The following is a 15662-nucleotide window of genomic DNA, read 5'->3' as shown; positions in this document are numbered from 1 at the left end:
ATATCACGATGGCCTAAAAATGTTTCATTTTCTTTATGCTCTAAGTATAATTTTTTTTTTTTTTTTTTTTTTTGGGTGAAATCTGACCAAGACATATTTTTGACAGTTTTTTGTGAGTCACTCATTTCATTCATTATAAAATAATAATAATAATAATAATTTTCTTATTTAGTGTTTTTTTTCCCAGTTTTCCAATTAAGATGTTTTAAAATAAGACATTTACATTAAGTAAGTTTAAACTGCATAAGATGGTAAGATAATATCTTAATAGAATAGAGAATATATTTTAATATATCTTATCTTTAAAACTCCTGAACTTTTACTGCTTCAGCATCAGTGCACCAAATTGAGTTGTTAGTACTAATAAACAGCAAAACTTTTATCAATACCTTAATTAAAGCTACAAAATAATATCTTAATATCTCACACTATTTTGCTTTTCAAGTAAATATATATGTTGTTTTAAGGATGTATTTATACTGGAAAAAGGGACATTTTCACGCAATGCGTGTTATGATACTGCAAATGAGACGATTACAGGGATGGGTTAAATTGAATTGAATGAATGAGTTTGTGTATCTTCATGTTCGCTGAGGGACGGGCTCACTTAAACGCAGAGTTGAGAGGTTGATGACAAGCTAGTTACTGAGTGGGAGACAAATTCCAGCACGATCTCCACCTCTTCCTTCTCTTTCGCTGTCTTGCTTTCTCCCACTTATTTTTTTTTTTTCTCTCTGAGTGTACACTCACATTAACACACACACACAGAGTCATCGTTTCAAATCCACCAAATGGTGTGCCGATGACTCCCTAAAGCTCGGGCTGCCGCTACTCACGAATCGACGACTCATCTTTAACACCTTCCTGGAGCTTGCACCGTGAGAGGTGTCACAACAAACTGGCGTTGTCACGCTGCACTGAAGCAAGGCGTTCCTGTAAGCACACACTCCTGTGCGCGCACACACCAACACACAACCTCACACACCATGCTGTGACAAGCCATTATCACAACAGGAAGGCTCATCACCGCCAGATAGGTCCACAAATGCAAACTTCACAGAATGATCCGCTGAATCCTGCTTTTCATTTTTATACTTCATAAAACATACATTTTTAGCATTGCACTTGTTTTGTGCAGTTGCAATTTAGTTTATGTCCATTGTCCACCCCCTATGTCACTACGCACATATGCATTTATGTACACATGGACGGATGGACAGATGGATGGATGGATGGATGGATGCATAGCAAACTCTTAAATTCTCGTTCTTTTTAAAAGTAAGATTTAGAGGCTTTTAAAGTTCCAGATTCAAACCTACACACACACGTCCTGGCATGAGGTGTCTGTCAGGAAGCTAATTGTCATAATCAGGAACACTGGCTCCTGTCAATGACTCAGAGAGAGAGAGAGAAAGAGAGGAATAGAGAGAAAGAGAGGTGCAGGTGGACAGAAAGGAGGGGGTGTATGTAGCGTGACTGCTGGGCTGTCAACAAAACACTGGCATCCTTCTGAAAACCATCCGTACTGGATAACCCCGAACTAACAGCTCGCCAAATACTAAAATGATGGGGAGAGAACAGGAGGAGGTGGCAGAGAAGAGAGACAGATAGACGGTGAAAGAAAGAAGAGAGTGGAGAACAGCATGACCTCACAGCTTATTAACGAACTGTTGCTCCTCTTCAAATCGCTGATCATGACATTAAAAAAGCTCTCTCTTTCTTTACAGGTGTGACATTCAACTTGCATTATGAAACAGATCTTTGAAAATGACACTTCAAACAGGTTTCCTTGAACACTCCGCCATCTGCTATTGGTTAGACAACCTCATAGCTCCGCCCCTAACTAATGTCATTGGTTAAGCCTCTGTTGCGGTGTCAGGCTGGTCGAAGGCTCAAACAAACAGAGCGATGTTTTGAAAGCGTCATAAAGAGCCACAGTTTATACTTTTTATGGAAAATCAACTTACAAATGCCTTCTTTATAGCTGACTCTGTATATTAAGAAAATATACATTGTCTAGTTAAGATCTAACAGGCCATGCTAACAAGCCAAAATCTACGCCTCGGTCAGGACTTCCTTGGGTAATTGATACTGTAGGGCTCAACATTAAAGGGTAAGTTCAACCAAACTACCACTATGACACTTCAAAAAGTTCATAAAGAGATTGTAAAACTAATCCATATGAATTGAGTGGTTTGGTCCAAATTTTCTGGAGATACACGATCACTTTATATGATGAACAGATTGAATTTAGGCTTTTATTCACATATAAACATTAATAAACTCACACATCAGTTGTGGTAAATGTAAGCTCAAGCATTTTCACTTGATGTGCAAGAACCAATGAGGTTCATTCTTGTGTTACGCAGCTCGTTTGAGCTTCAGGAAGAACCAATGAGGTTCATTTTCGTGTTACGCAGCACGTTTGAGCTTCAGGAAGAACCAATGAGGTTCATTTTCGTGTTACGCAGCACGTTTGAGCTTCTGCAAGAACCAATGAGGTTCATTCTCGTGTTACGCAGCTCGTTTGAGCTTCTGCAAGAACCAATGAGGTTCATTCTCGTGTTACGCAGCTCGTTTGAGCTTCTGCAAGAACCAATGAGGATCATTTTCGTGTTACGCAGCACGTTTGAGCTTCCTCAAGAACCAATGAGGATCATTCTCGTGTTACGCAGCACATTTAAGCTTCCTCAAGAACCAATGAGGTTCATTCTCGTGTTACGCAGCACGTTTGAGCTTCTGCAAGAACCAATGAGGTTCATTCTCGTGTTACGCAGCTCGTTTGAGCTTCTGCAAGAACCAATGAGGATCATTCTCGGTGTGTTTTCGGTATTTTTGCATGAACCAGTGAAGTTTGTTCTCACGCGTAAAGCAGGTTTGGTTGAGCTTCTGTTTACCACAACAATGTTTAAATGTGAATCAAAGCTTAAATTCAATGTTCATCATATAAAACGATCGAGTCTCTTCGGAAAATTTGGACTAAACCGCTAAATTCATATACAATCTCTTTATGAACTTTTTGAAGCGTCAAAATGGTAGTTCATTCACTTGCTGTTTATGGAGGAACAGAAATCTCTCAGATTTCATCAAAAAGTTCTTCATTTGTGTTCCGAAGATGAACGAAAGTCTTACGGGTTTGGAACGACATGAGGGTGAGTAAATGATGACAGAATTTTCATTTTTGGGTGAACTATCCCTTTAAGGGTTTTTTCAGCTACTTCACAACATTTTTATTTTATTTTATTGTTTTAAGAATAAAGCTCACTAAATATTATTAGATTTATGATTAAAACTAGAAAATAACAATAAAAATGTATGTATATTATTACATTTTAATGTAATTTTACATAAACTGGCCTTGTTTCAGGTATGTTCCGATATTTTTAATGAAAAAGATTTTAAAAATAGTGATTAAAAAGTGAAAGTAACAGTACCCTTATCACACTCACGCTGACGCCATGCCATCTATATCGTCGAGCCCCATATTAACTCATATGATGTGTTTCTGTCGTTCAGGGGCATTTTCACACCTTCGTCTTCTGTCTGCTGAGGACTAAAGGGGAAAAGATGAAGAGAAACACAACTGTGGCTATACTTAGAAGGTTTGACAGTTTGTGATCACAACATAGAAAAAGAAGTGAGCGAATGAGTGAGAATGGAAAAAGAAAGAGAGTCCAGGAAATTAGTGATTGTATGGGTCTTACAAGTCACATCACAGATTTAATGCACTTTATATTAACCCATAAAACATTATGTATCAACCTTCCACAAGGCTGATATGACCCTACTAAATAATTCATTATCTCTAAGAGCTTCTTTTGTTTCATATTTGATAATCAAGTATAGCTTAACAATAGCCAGTGTTTTTACCCAGGATTGTGTTTCCATGGTAACCACGAGTGTGGCCAAGAGTCAACCCTGTCACCACACGCTTCGCTCCTGTCCCATACTGTCTGTTTTTCCTTCTTTTGTACATTTCCCCGTACGAAGCCTTGACAGAATGGCTCAGGTGTCTCTTGCTGAACTGCAGACGCTAACATCACTCGATTAACAACGGATAGATTATCTGAGCGATGTACATTGTGCTGCATGTAGGGATAACAGGGCTAGCGTGTTGCTCTGGTGATCACGATCATTCTGCGACACCGCCCACCTCACAAACCTAATTTTAAAGAAAGTCACACATTCCCACGTTGTGAGGTGGCAGTATCGAGTGTCCAACCAACACTTTCTCTGATCAACCCCTTGGGTGGGTTGGGAGGGACGAGAGGACCTTAATTTCATTCCCTTCCTCTCATGTCGTTTTACAAAAATAAAAAAGCCCAAAATGCTGTGATGGCACTTTGTGTATTTAACCATGATGACTAAATCATGTTAAACAATCATTTAAAAAAAAAAAAAAAAAATCACGTCAGTGGAGGTGCTATGGGGTCTGAAAAGTTCAGATAAATAATAAAATAATAATACAAAATGTAATAATAAAAAAAAAAAAAAAAAAAAAATTATATATATATATATATATTAGGGCTGTCAAACGATTAATCGCGATTAATCGCATCCAAAATAAAAGTTTGTTTTTACATAATATATGTGTGTGTACGGTGTATAATTATTTTCTATATATAAATACACACACATGCATGTATATATTTAAGAAATATTTGCATGTATATACTGTGTATATATATTTATATTATATATAATTTATATTATATATAAATATTTTATATATAAATAACACATTTTTCTTAAATATATATGATTGTGTGTGTATTTATATATAGAAAATAATTATATTCCATACACACACATATATTATGTAAACACAAACTTTTATTTTGGATGCGATTAATCGCGATTAATCGTTTGACAGCCCTAATATATATATATATATATATATATATATATTTTTTTTTTTTTATAAAATAATAAAAAGTGTTCACATCTAACCCATTCCTCCTTAAAACTCTGCAAAGTCAGTGGGGGCTGCCAGAGGGTGTTAGGAGATTTGAAAAATAAAATAAAATAAAATAAAATAAAATAAAAAGTTTTCACATCTAACCCATTCCTTACTAAAAACTCAGAGACAATTGCTACAAAATCAGTGCGAGTTGCCAGAGGTGTAAGGAGGTTTTAAAAATTCAGATAATAATAATAAAAAAATATTATAAATAAAACACAATAAATAATAAGCACTGAAAAAAATAAATAATGACATTTACTAAACCACAAAGTGTGTCAATGTTCACAGCTAACCCATTCCTCTGACACAATGGCTGCACACACTTTCCATACAGCCTGGCATGGCTGCGCTCACCTGGCAGTTCAAGCTCGGAAAACAGGGTGTGGAAGCTGGAACCAGGGCAAAATCAGGGCTCTTATTTAATCTAGAAGATAAGAAAAGAAAAATGGGGCCATGGAGGGCACACAGGTACTATTTTCAACACCCCATGTCCTGGGCTAACAATCACTGGATTTGGAAAATGGCCGGATCTGGTGATCAAGGAGTCAAGCATGAAGGACACAGTACAAAGCTGACTGACGTCGTCCATCACAGTGACAACACAAGTTTTGCTGTATATTATTCAGATGTTCCACCAACTGCAATTTTTGCGTATTGTCACAGTGTGCAGATCCAAGTTGTTATTGAAGCTCTTTGACAACTGACAAGCAGAGGAAAATTACAGCGAAAGCGGCAGTCCCGCGACACGCCAGAGCATGAAGACCGGTTTCTGCCCGCGCAATCGCGGTTCGAGAGTTTCCCATATGAGACACTTATCCATCTGCCGCAAATGTACCTCTTCACCGTGATGAATATTTCATGTTCTGATGGCACTTTTAAGACAGGACTAATTAACGAAAACTAGTTGATCTGGCATACGTTAAATCAGTTCAATTAAAAGCACGCAGGCAAACGCTACATGCTAATAGCAGGAGCAGAGGAATAATTGTATGTTGAGGGGGAAGTGCTGAATGTTAAACAGGCCCTGTTAACAGCACTTTAGCACTTGGCAATGAACTCCTCTCAGGATTACACCGACCCTTGATAATGGACTAATGCGGATCGGCACATCATACAATACATTTGGAAAAATCAGAGGCCTTCCAATGGCCATGACATATCTACAGATCTGATAGACGGTGACATTGCAAACGGATTTAAACCCAGTTGGGGATTTGGGGAACTTATACCAACTTTGACTTTTGGGTTTGGGAATTTTCTAAGCTAGCATTTAGACACCGATCTAGATGGTTCTGAAGAAAGGAAGCCTTCACCCTAACAATCATTCCAATGGCTTTCTACAATTCACAGCGAGAAGGAAATGTGTTCTGTGGTATTGTGGAGTAAATGTGTTAGCGCTAGGAGCGTCTCCACCCTCCCTTAATGGTTAGCTCTTGGCAGACAAGATGGGATGAAAAGTATAGAGACAGACTAAACCATCTTATGAAAAATAAACAGAGCTTTTAAGAGACAGACAAAAGTGCTATGGAAAGTGGGCAACCCACTGTCCACCGATTCACCTGAGAACGTTTGAAATGGTAATGGCCTTCCTGTCCAAAACTGAATGCTAACGTAAAGCCGCTTCTTTTTTACTCCATTGGTTTTTGTCGTATCTCAATTGTTACTTCTCGACAGAAACGGTTTTCATTGATGAGCACATTTGTGTGTCATTTTCCCAAAAAAATGTGTAATACTTATTCCAGCTTAATATGCAGAGACAGCTGTAAGAATGGCATTTTAGGTTGATTTCCCTGTACACTATGTGCTTCTCTGGTGCTTTCAAAACATTGCTCTGTTTGTTTGAGGATACTGATCAGGGGTGTGTTTCCCAAAGCCAACTATGGTTGCAAGTTCCGTCGTTACCAACACAATTCAACAGAACTTGCGACCACAGTTGGCTAACGATGCTTCTGGGAAACACACCCCAGACCAATACAGTAACACTGACTCAACCAATGGCGTTTTGGGGCAGGACTGTCTGTTTGTCCAAACAATGGACATCCCATAAAAGCGCTGATGGGAGTGGAAAGTTCTGCGTGTGATCTACTGACGACACACAAATGCATATGCAACAAGGTCAGCCGCAAAAATAGCCTTGTCAGCGCTTATTTCTTGACTGCGTTTCTTTAGTAAATCCCGACAGTAGTTTTTTAACGCCAAAAGAGAGTTTGTGCTAACGCAAGTTGTTAGTTAATCTGGCCCTTAATATTTTTAGGGTAAGGGGTTTGTTAAAATCCCTTAAATCTAATTTGGGAATAACAGTAATTATGATGCTTTCAAGAGGATTAATCAACATCTATTGGACTTATTGAACTATTGGACTGTATATTATGAGCATACCATGAGACATTTAAAGGCTCAACAAAACCAAAACTACTACACATCAGTGCAAAACTAACTATTTTAAAGTGTAAAACTGTAACTTTAACCCTGTCATATGTTCATTTTAAATACCCTAACTATTCCCCGATAGTGAGTTTTACAAAAAAAATGAGGCAAAATAAGTGTGAAAGCATGCAAAGAATGCATAATCCATTGGGAGAAATGAATATGGCACTGCGACATTATACTGTATGTGTGTAATATGAATATAAACAGTAAACTTTTATTATAGTCAGGGTTGCAATGACTGCAGTTCCCATTGAATTGCTTCAGGTTGACATATTGCATTTATTGTATTTGACAGAAATGCTAGTATTGAAACATTTTACTCAACCGATTCATAGTCTTCTAATTATAAAACTGTGCTAGATGACTGTAGGAGTGTGCAGAAATGTATGACAAGGAGCAAGAAGAAGTAGTATTTTTAAAACTAAAAATAGTTTCTTTTTGAATAGTTAACCATTCAATCCACTTATTAAGTCAGAAAACAGACTATGTTTATGATTAATACTAAGCTAAAATAGCATAACAGTGACTAAAATATTAGTATTTTAGGTATGGGAATGACATATGTTGGTCACACTTTATTTTTAACAGTGTAATTATACATTTAAGTGCCGAGTAATATTAATTAACAACATATACTTACTACATTAGGATTAGTGGCATGTAATTATGCATAATTTACTGTTATCCCTGCAGTAAGTACATGTAACATTTGTAACAAGGGCACTGTAAAATAAAGTGTTACCCATACTTTTAGTTACGGTAGGTCATTGGACTAGTCTTTGGTTAGTTTTGGTAAGGTTTTGGAAGTTTTGGATGTCTATGGCATGTGATGTCACACTGTCCTCAAAACTCAAATGTGTGACATTACTGCTGGGGAAAAGTTAGAAAGCGTCACAAATACATGCCAGTAGGTTTCATATTTACTTCATTCAATACTCGCATATGAAGCTCAGTAGGGATGTACATTAGATAAAGTCTACTTACTCTAAATCCCTAATCACCACGTTAAAAGGGCTGAAGAGGATGAAGACAAGTATGGTTTTAACTGGTGAGGGTTAGCATACCTCCCTGTGTGTAAACATCCTGTATTTAAGACCACGTGTGGTCAGAAAGTAAGCCAGAAACGACTGAGCGCGACATGGGTGGGTGTGTTGTCAGCGAGTTTGTGTGTGTGTTTACTTTTCAAACCCAAAAGCAGCACTAGATTATGTGACGATTTAAGACCCACTAAGCTGGACCAAATCTCACCCCGTACACACAACCAGACTGATAATGAGAGAGAGAATTACAGAAGATATTATCGAACAGCGCAAGGTGGACAGGCATAAGGAGAAATAGAAGAGGAAAAAACAGAAACAAAAACCTCATGACCACATCCTCTTTTTCACCCTGGGAGTGTAAAGCCCACTGCTGCCTAAGCTCTTGCCCAGTGTACGCTATCTCATTTCCAGGGGCTTTTTTTTTCTTCATTCGGTTCCTCCCCCAGGGCTTTCCACACAGCCTGAGAGCCCCCTCTGAAATATTCACAAGGCACCTGAGGACACAGGTCTTTGTGGGGCGGTTCCAGGGAGGTCGGCTCCGGTTTAACCCACACAACGAGTGCCTAATCTAGGGGGATGAACACATCTAAGTGGCTGATGAGCACAGCTGTCACTCCACACACACACACACACACACACACACACACACACACACACACACACACACACACACACACACACACACACACACACACACACACACACACACACACACACACACACACACACACACACACACACACACACACACACACACACACACACACACAGCTCTAGGGAGCAAAGCGCACCTGTATGCATCCTCACTCACACAAAAGAACTTCCACAATCTAGTTTAAATGTCCACTCGGAAGATAAGCACGGTGAAGGAGTATTTTGACTTAGAAAAAAACTTCAATGTTTTGTTCATACTCGTATGAAATTTTAGACTGGTTTAAAAGGAAAACATTCTGAATGAAACTCAATTGACGTCAATAGATCCTATATCAATATCCTAAGAAACAGAATATCCTTAAATGTATGGCTGCTGGTACACGTCAAGGCTTTCTCGCGATTTTGCCGCCTGTCATGTGTGCAGGTACACGTTCAAACCCACATGTTTTGAGGAATTGTATAATAGGCTATTGAATTTGCATACTGCCTATAGATTCATTGATTTTAATAAATGTCTATATTGTCTCAGTTTGGGATTTGACTGTTTGATACAGACTTCTTTGTTAAACTAGTCGGTTACAAAACTCCAGTTTCACGTTAATTAGTTGTGGCACACATCCCTATTGATAACGCATATGGTGTGAGGGTGTAAAAATGAAATAAAAAATTCAAAATGCAACAATTGTCTGCTGAACAGTCATGTTTGTGTTTAGCTTTAAATATTGATGCGAATCAAAAAGGATGCATTAAACAAGACACGTACCGTACAGATGTTTAATGCACAGTATTCATGAGTGTGTTTCTAAGCTGATAAATATAATGTCAGGCTTTGTGTGGTCTTAAAGTGAGGGGGAGAAGCCGGTCCCCAGTGTTGTTGCAGGTTCATGATTTCTAACCTGTTACCCACACAACACAGCCCACAGCCCGGGGAGAGCAGCCATCTTCCACACACTCCACCCACACACACACACACACACACACTCAGCTGTGTGTCGTGTTAGCTTGCACCCCCATACCCTGCCCCCCCACATCAGCACCCTTTCTCCACCGTTCACACATACACACACGGCCAGTTGAACTACCCCCTCTTTATCTGTTTCTCCATCCCTCTGCACCATCAGCCACCTCCTCCCCCATATCTTGTCTTTCTGTGCAAATGTTCAGATTAACAACCGCAACCACCCTGAATAAACACAGCACTGCACTTACTTGTTCAACTAACTGCCTGAACCTCCCTCAAGATACACTTGCACATCCACACACATGCTAAACATGTATGCTGAAACATTATAACAGTAGAAACAGTCAAAACAAACTCCAGCGGGGTGGAAACCCTCATTTAAAATGAAGAATAATTCAGCACGTAAAAATAACATTCAGGGTTAAATACAGTACAAGTTCTGCACTTTTAGAAGCGTCTATGCTATCGATTTCCATAGAAAATGTCAACTTTAGTTTGCAGAGTCGGAACAGAAACTGTGTTGACAGAGTTGCACTTACAGTGGAAGTCTATGGGGCATTAATTTGCTGTTTTGTTTGTTTTTACGAACTGAGGCATAATTACCAAACCAGGCTCTCTGGAAAAATCTGATATTTCTGCAAAATGGTTTTACATTGATTCTTACATGTTCCGTGGCTTTCCAAGTGAAAAGTCCAGCGAGGGGAATGTGAATCTGGCAACGTTATATTACATTGGTTGTTGTACGTATCGAGGCAGTTCGGAATTGAGTGGCTCTCAAAGGTTATTCACGTTTGAAAAAATGTACCATCTACACTAAACCTTTACCATAAAACTAAAAGATAGTGATAACAAAAGCAAACGTGAGCTAAAAACGCATTTGCTGAAGGTTGGGCGAAATGATTTTGAATGCGCGATTGCGTTTTACTTTCACTTTTGAATTCGCAATCACGCGTATCCTGTGTATAGGCCTATAATTTGCAGGCATCAGGGAGCCGCTTTCTATATGCCAGGTTTTGAAACCGCTTTCGAATTCATTCTCACTAAGAAAAACCACAGTGGGGGCGGTGCCGCGGTGGGCAAGTAATGAAATCAGTGTACAGCCGAACACAATGTAACACCGGTAACACTGACTACCACAGCAAGCCTAGTGAAAAGGAATAAACGTTGTTGGTGTTCTACTGCCTTTAGTGTTCATTTCAGCTGGAAAATGCAGTGAATTGTATGTATAGGTACGTTTTTGGACTTTTGCCAAAATGTAGGTAGAGGCGCATTTTTCCATTGAGCCTATGTTGAACGATCCTCTGTGGTACAGCAAGCCGTCAATTGAGTTTAACTTGTATTTAATATTCTATTAACTGCTTAGTAAGTGCTGGACGTGGACAGATATGATATTTCGGCTTCATTAAAACAGTTCCTAGAACACGACGCTGCTCTATACTCTTATTTCAGTCCCTCTCTTCCCTTTACCCCACGCAGTAGGAACCAGTTCCCCTCCCCTGCTTTCTGTTGACACAATACAGCCACACCTGTGAGGAAGTCAATATGCATAGTGGACCAAATCCCCCTCCTGTCTAAAATGTTCTCCCAGTTACACACATACGGATTCTCCATTAAACAAAAACACCTGGACACGACCCTGACCCGCAACACTGCCCTCTAGAATGAGAGCTCTTGCTAAAAAGAATACACAAATACAGTGTGCGCACGTTTCGAAGAACGCTTTTATCTAAAGTGACTTAAAGCATACTTATAAAGGTATATATTTGTGCACTCAATGTGAATCAAACCCCTGGCGCTGTTAGCAACACGCTCTACCTATCAAACACTTTATACTCAAGTAAAGGAAGGTGGCAAAGAAAAGACTAGGGAAGCACCACATTTTAGTGCTTAATAACAGTTTGGAACTATCAAAGTACATAACAGATACAAAGACTGTATGCGGATCTCTTGTCCTGGATCGGTCAGTCCAGCACATGGTGTCATTAAATGATTCTAGGCTATCCTGAATGACTGTTTTCCATCCCAGGAGGGAGAGAGAGAGAGAGAGAGAGAGAGAGAGAGAGAGAGAGAGAGAGAGAGAGAGAGAGAGAGAGAGAGATGGGTGGACAGCCTGTACCTGACAACACCGTCACACACACACACACAATCGACACACCACTAACATCAAGACAACATCAATTACAATCTTTACATCTACATTAGACGTTAAGGATAAATAATGCCATTGTCATGTTAATTAACTCGTTGTTTAATTAAAATACAGGTCACGGGTGTCAGAGGTGAATTAGACCTATAAAAATGATCTGCAAAGGAAGTTGTCATGTTGGCTTCATTCTGTGTAGATGGGCATGAGGACAGTTCCTTACATAACCAGTTCTTCTGCTCAACTGACTCATTTTTGCACTGCAGACAGTCACAATGCCATAAATATATGAATGTAACTTTAAAAAGCGTTTTGTTTACAATTATTCACGTTCTTATATAGTTGTTATTTATCAGCGCGGTAAATTTCGCACGTAAATGCGTTAAGTAGCCTGACATGTATTGTCTGAATACGACATTTTCGCCTATACTCTTATAAAACATTTCCAACAAACCAATCAGAATCGGGTGCACCTGTAGCGAACAAGAGCCGACACGGCGCGAGCAAGCGTCATAATAATCAATACAGAGTGCTACATTCTTTTGACACGCGCTGAACGATACATTGTTGCGCGTAACGCTCGATTCGAATCTATCAATTCATAGACGCGCGTTCGAATTCATTGTTGACGTGTATCTGTAAAACCGCTGATGTTTCGCCGTAGGCGAGTCAAACAAGTGGGGTCGCTCCCCTTAAAACCAACCCGTCAGCGAAGAGAAAATGGAGGAAGACGGAACTGACCAGCTTTAAGGGGGCAGACGGGGGGAAAAAAGAGACAATAACCCGAAGAGCAGCGCTCATGTCACCTAACGCTTTCCTCAGTGAAGACTCAAATACACTCCGCTCTCCTCAACTTGAGGGAAGTATTAGGCTACGAGCCCCTGGGTTTAATTATGCAGGAAATAAAATAATAGAAAAGTGTGTCCAAAAAAAAAAAAAAAAAAAAAAATCCCCTTCCCTTTTCTGGTAGTAGGTTTAGGGTGTTGACGCAGCAGAAATTTCCAGCTGGAGAAATTCCCCTTTTGGAGGTTAAATGAGGGGAGGAGTGGGGTTAAGCCCTTGTCTGCCAAAGCTGAGCTTTTCATTTAAATACCACCAACACCACATGCACTGACCCCCCCCAAAGGACATGATTTTAGGATTAAAACTTATGGCAAATGTTGTAGCCTAATACAAATAGTATTAAGTTCTCAATGGTGAAATATGAAACACCGCGCGTCGAGACAACAAGAAAGTCTCCCATCACTGCAATAAAAGTATCCTGAATGAATGACTGCACATCTGACAGCTGTTCTCAGCGCGTGCATCATCTGTCATGAACATGTTCTCACCTGGAGACGTCAAACAGGTTGCTGTCACGCAGTCTACTTAATGATGGGAAATAAAACAAACACACCGGCCTCGCGGAAACTCACAACTTCAACTTACCTGGATACCTGTGTTGAGGCGCGAGCTCATGTCTCTGCTGCCATACATCCAGATGACAAGTCAAGATTGTAAAAGCACTGAGAGTGAAGCCTGTGCGGTGGTCAGGAGAGCTGTTAGAGATAGTGTGGAAAGGTGAGAGAGGCATACCTGTTAACCCATGAGTTCTGGGGGGAGCGCGATGTCGATGCTTTGGAGCTCCAGTGTTTGCTCGTGACAGGTTTGAGAGAGTGTGCACGTCAACAATGTCAGCAGTCAGCTGGGAGACGCGCGTGTGTCGGTCAGTGTAATTCCCCTGCTCGCTGTCTCCCTCTCTCCACGCTCGTCTTTTTCTGTAATTCTCCCTCCCCTGCTTTTCCGTGTCTCGGTATCAGGAACCAACCTCCCCCTCTCTCTCTGTGAGTGTGTGTGTGTGTGTCTCTCTCTCTCTCTCTCTCTCGCTCGCTCGACTGAGAGTCAAATACAGGAAATGAGGCAACATAAACGCTCACATTCACCATCGAACCCTGGACAGCTCCAGCTGAACTCATGCAGCCATGAAGCCTCCAGGTCAATTATGAATATACAGAGGGCAACATGCCCACTTTATTATTACAAAGATGCTTATCCTACTAATATGACAGGTGGAATACGGATGCTGGATTTAAATTTGATTTCGTCCTTGCATACTCAAAATCAATCAATAAAAGCAAAAATAATTTGATTAAAATAAACATACAATAAAATAATTTCATTTAATTAAAAATAAATGTTATAATCCGAAGAATCCCGTTGATTTGATATAATTTGATATATGCATGACGTGTAAATATAAAACTGTAATTTGTGTAATATATATATATATATATAAACACACACACATTGAATCATTTAGCAGACGCTTTTATCCCAAGCAACTTATATGATGTTAAAATATGTAAAAGGAGCGGCCATTGTCTTTCCTAATTTACCCTTATTTTATTTTTCTCCCTTTGATTTCTTTAAAACACGAATTGCTCATTTTAAAACTAGTCTGTTAGAGCTGCGAGTGCCCAGTTCACAGGGCATGTGATGATTTTTCCTGTGGCTCCTGCTGAATTTGCATGAGGAAGCGTCTGTGCGTATAGGCGCGTGTAGGCGTCAGTGAGTGAGCGGCTGCTGCACGCTTTTGTCCACTGTGCGCGTTCTCGAGCGCGTGGAGAGTGACACGCGCCCCCTAGCGGTGAGAACAGCGCGTCGAATTCGCCAACGCGGGCATGTCTCAATCACCTACCGACAAATGTAAATCACAGGAGGCGTGGTTACTTTTGCTCGTTTAGCATATTCTCAGAGACACAATGAATTCTGCATGGCTTTACACCAGTTCAGTTTTTTGTTATTTGAATGCTGTCAGGTAATGGTCAGGCCATTTTGAATTGCACGTGTGCGTACTTGAGAGCTTTGGCCAGATCAGAATGTGTGTAAGGGCTGTGTGTGTGTGGATTAAACCCATTGACCTGTGGCAGGGCTCCTGTCTTAGGCTCCTGTGTAAGCGTGTAATGCTGATGTTCTTTAGCCACTCTCCGCATCCGCAATCCGTGTCAAAATCAAGCTGCTTTTCTCCCTCGCTCTATCCGTCTGCCTGTCCATGTCTGCCAAGCTGCCTGACACAACATAGTCTGCCTGATTACGCCCCCTTTTATCCTGCCACCTCTTAAACACCACCCCCCTGCTTCCAGCAAGGGGCTCAAACTTCATTAGCCCTCTTACGTATTTATTCATTCATATCATGAGCACTCATCAAAGCCGGGCCAGAGGGACAATGGCCAAGGAAGGCCTCGCATACACATAAGCATAGGGAAGTGTCCAGACAACATAGCAATCATATTATTTTCGAAACCTCTCAACAAATGCACAGGCAGTCCTGCTAATGCTAGAAACTCTAGGCTAGAATTTGTTTTTTTTTTGACAAATTAACCATGTGAAAAAGAAGTGCACTTTAGCATACTTTAAAAAAGAGTTCTTAAGAATATATTTAGTTTTCAAACACTTAATTGCACTTAAATTGAATTGATTAAATTTAATAAT

The 15662-nt window shown here is 40.0% G+C and overlaps 1 protein-coding gene across 3 annotated transcripts in view; it reads right to left on the bottom strand.

Moving 5' to 3' along the window:
- The window catches only part of zbtb46 (zinc finger and BTB domain containing 46), a 75885-nt gene extending 61870 nt beyond the window's left edge, over positions 1-14015 (bottom strand). For 2 of the 3 annotated variants that reach the window (XM_079849795.1, XM_079849796.1), the window contains exon 1: positions 13767-14015. Coding sequence is in view for 1 of the 3 variants with exons in the window: in XM_079849794.1 (XP_079705920.1) it covers positions 13620-13764 (145 nt within the window). In the remaining 2 variants the exon portion in view is untranslated. Of the gene's footprint in view, positions 1-13619 lie in introns of all 3 variants that reach the window. The other variant, XM_079849794.1, reaches the window with a different exon arrangement.
- Between the last annotated feature and the right edge of the window lie 1647 nt (positions 14016-15662).

The sequence above is a fragment of the Squalius cephalus genome (assembly GCF_949319135.1).
Source record: "Squalius cephalus genome assembly, chromosome: 18".
Taxonomy (NCBI): domain Eukaryota; kingdom Metazoa; phylum Chordata; class Actinopteri; order Cypriniformes; family Leuciscidae; genus Squalius; species Squalius cephalus.
Note: the sequence above shows the minus strand (reverse complement) of the source record. Positions and strands in the feature narration are given on the sequence as shown.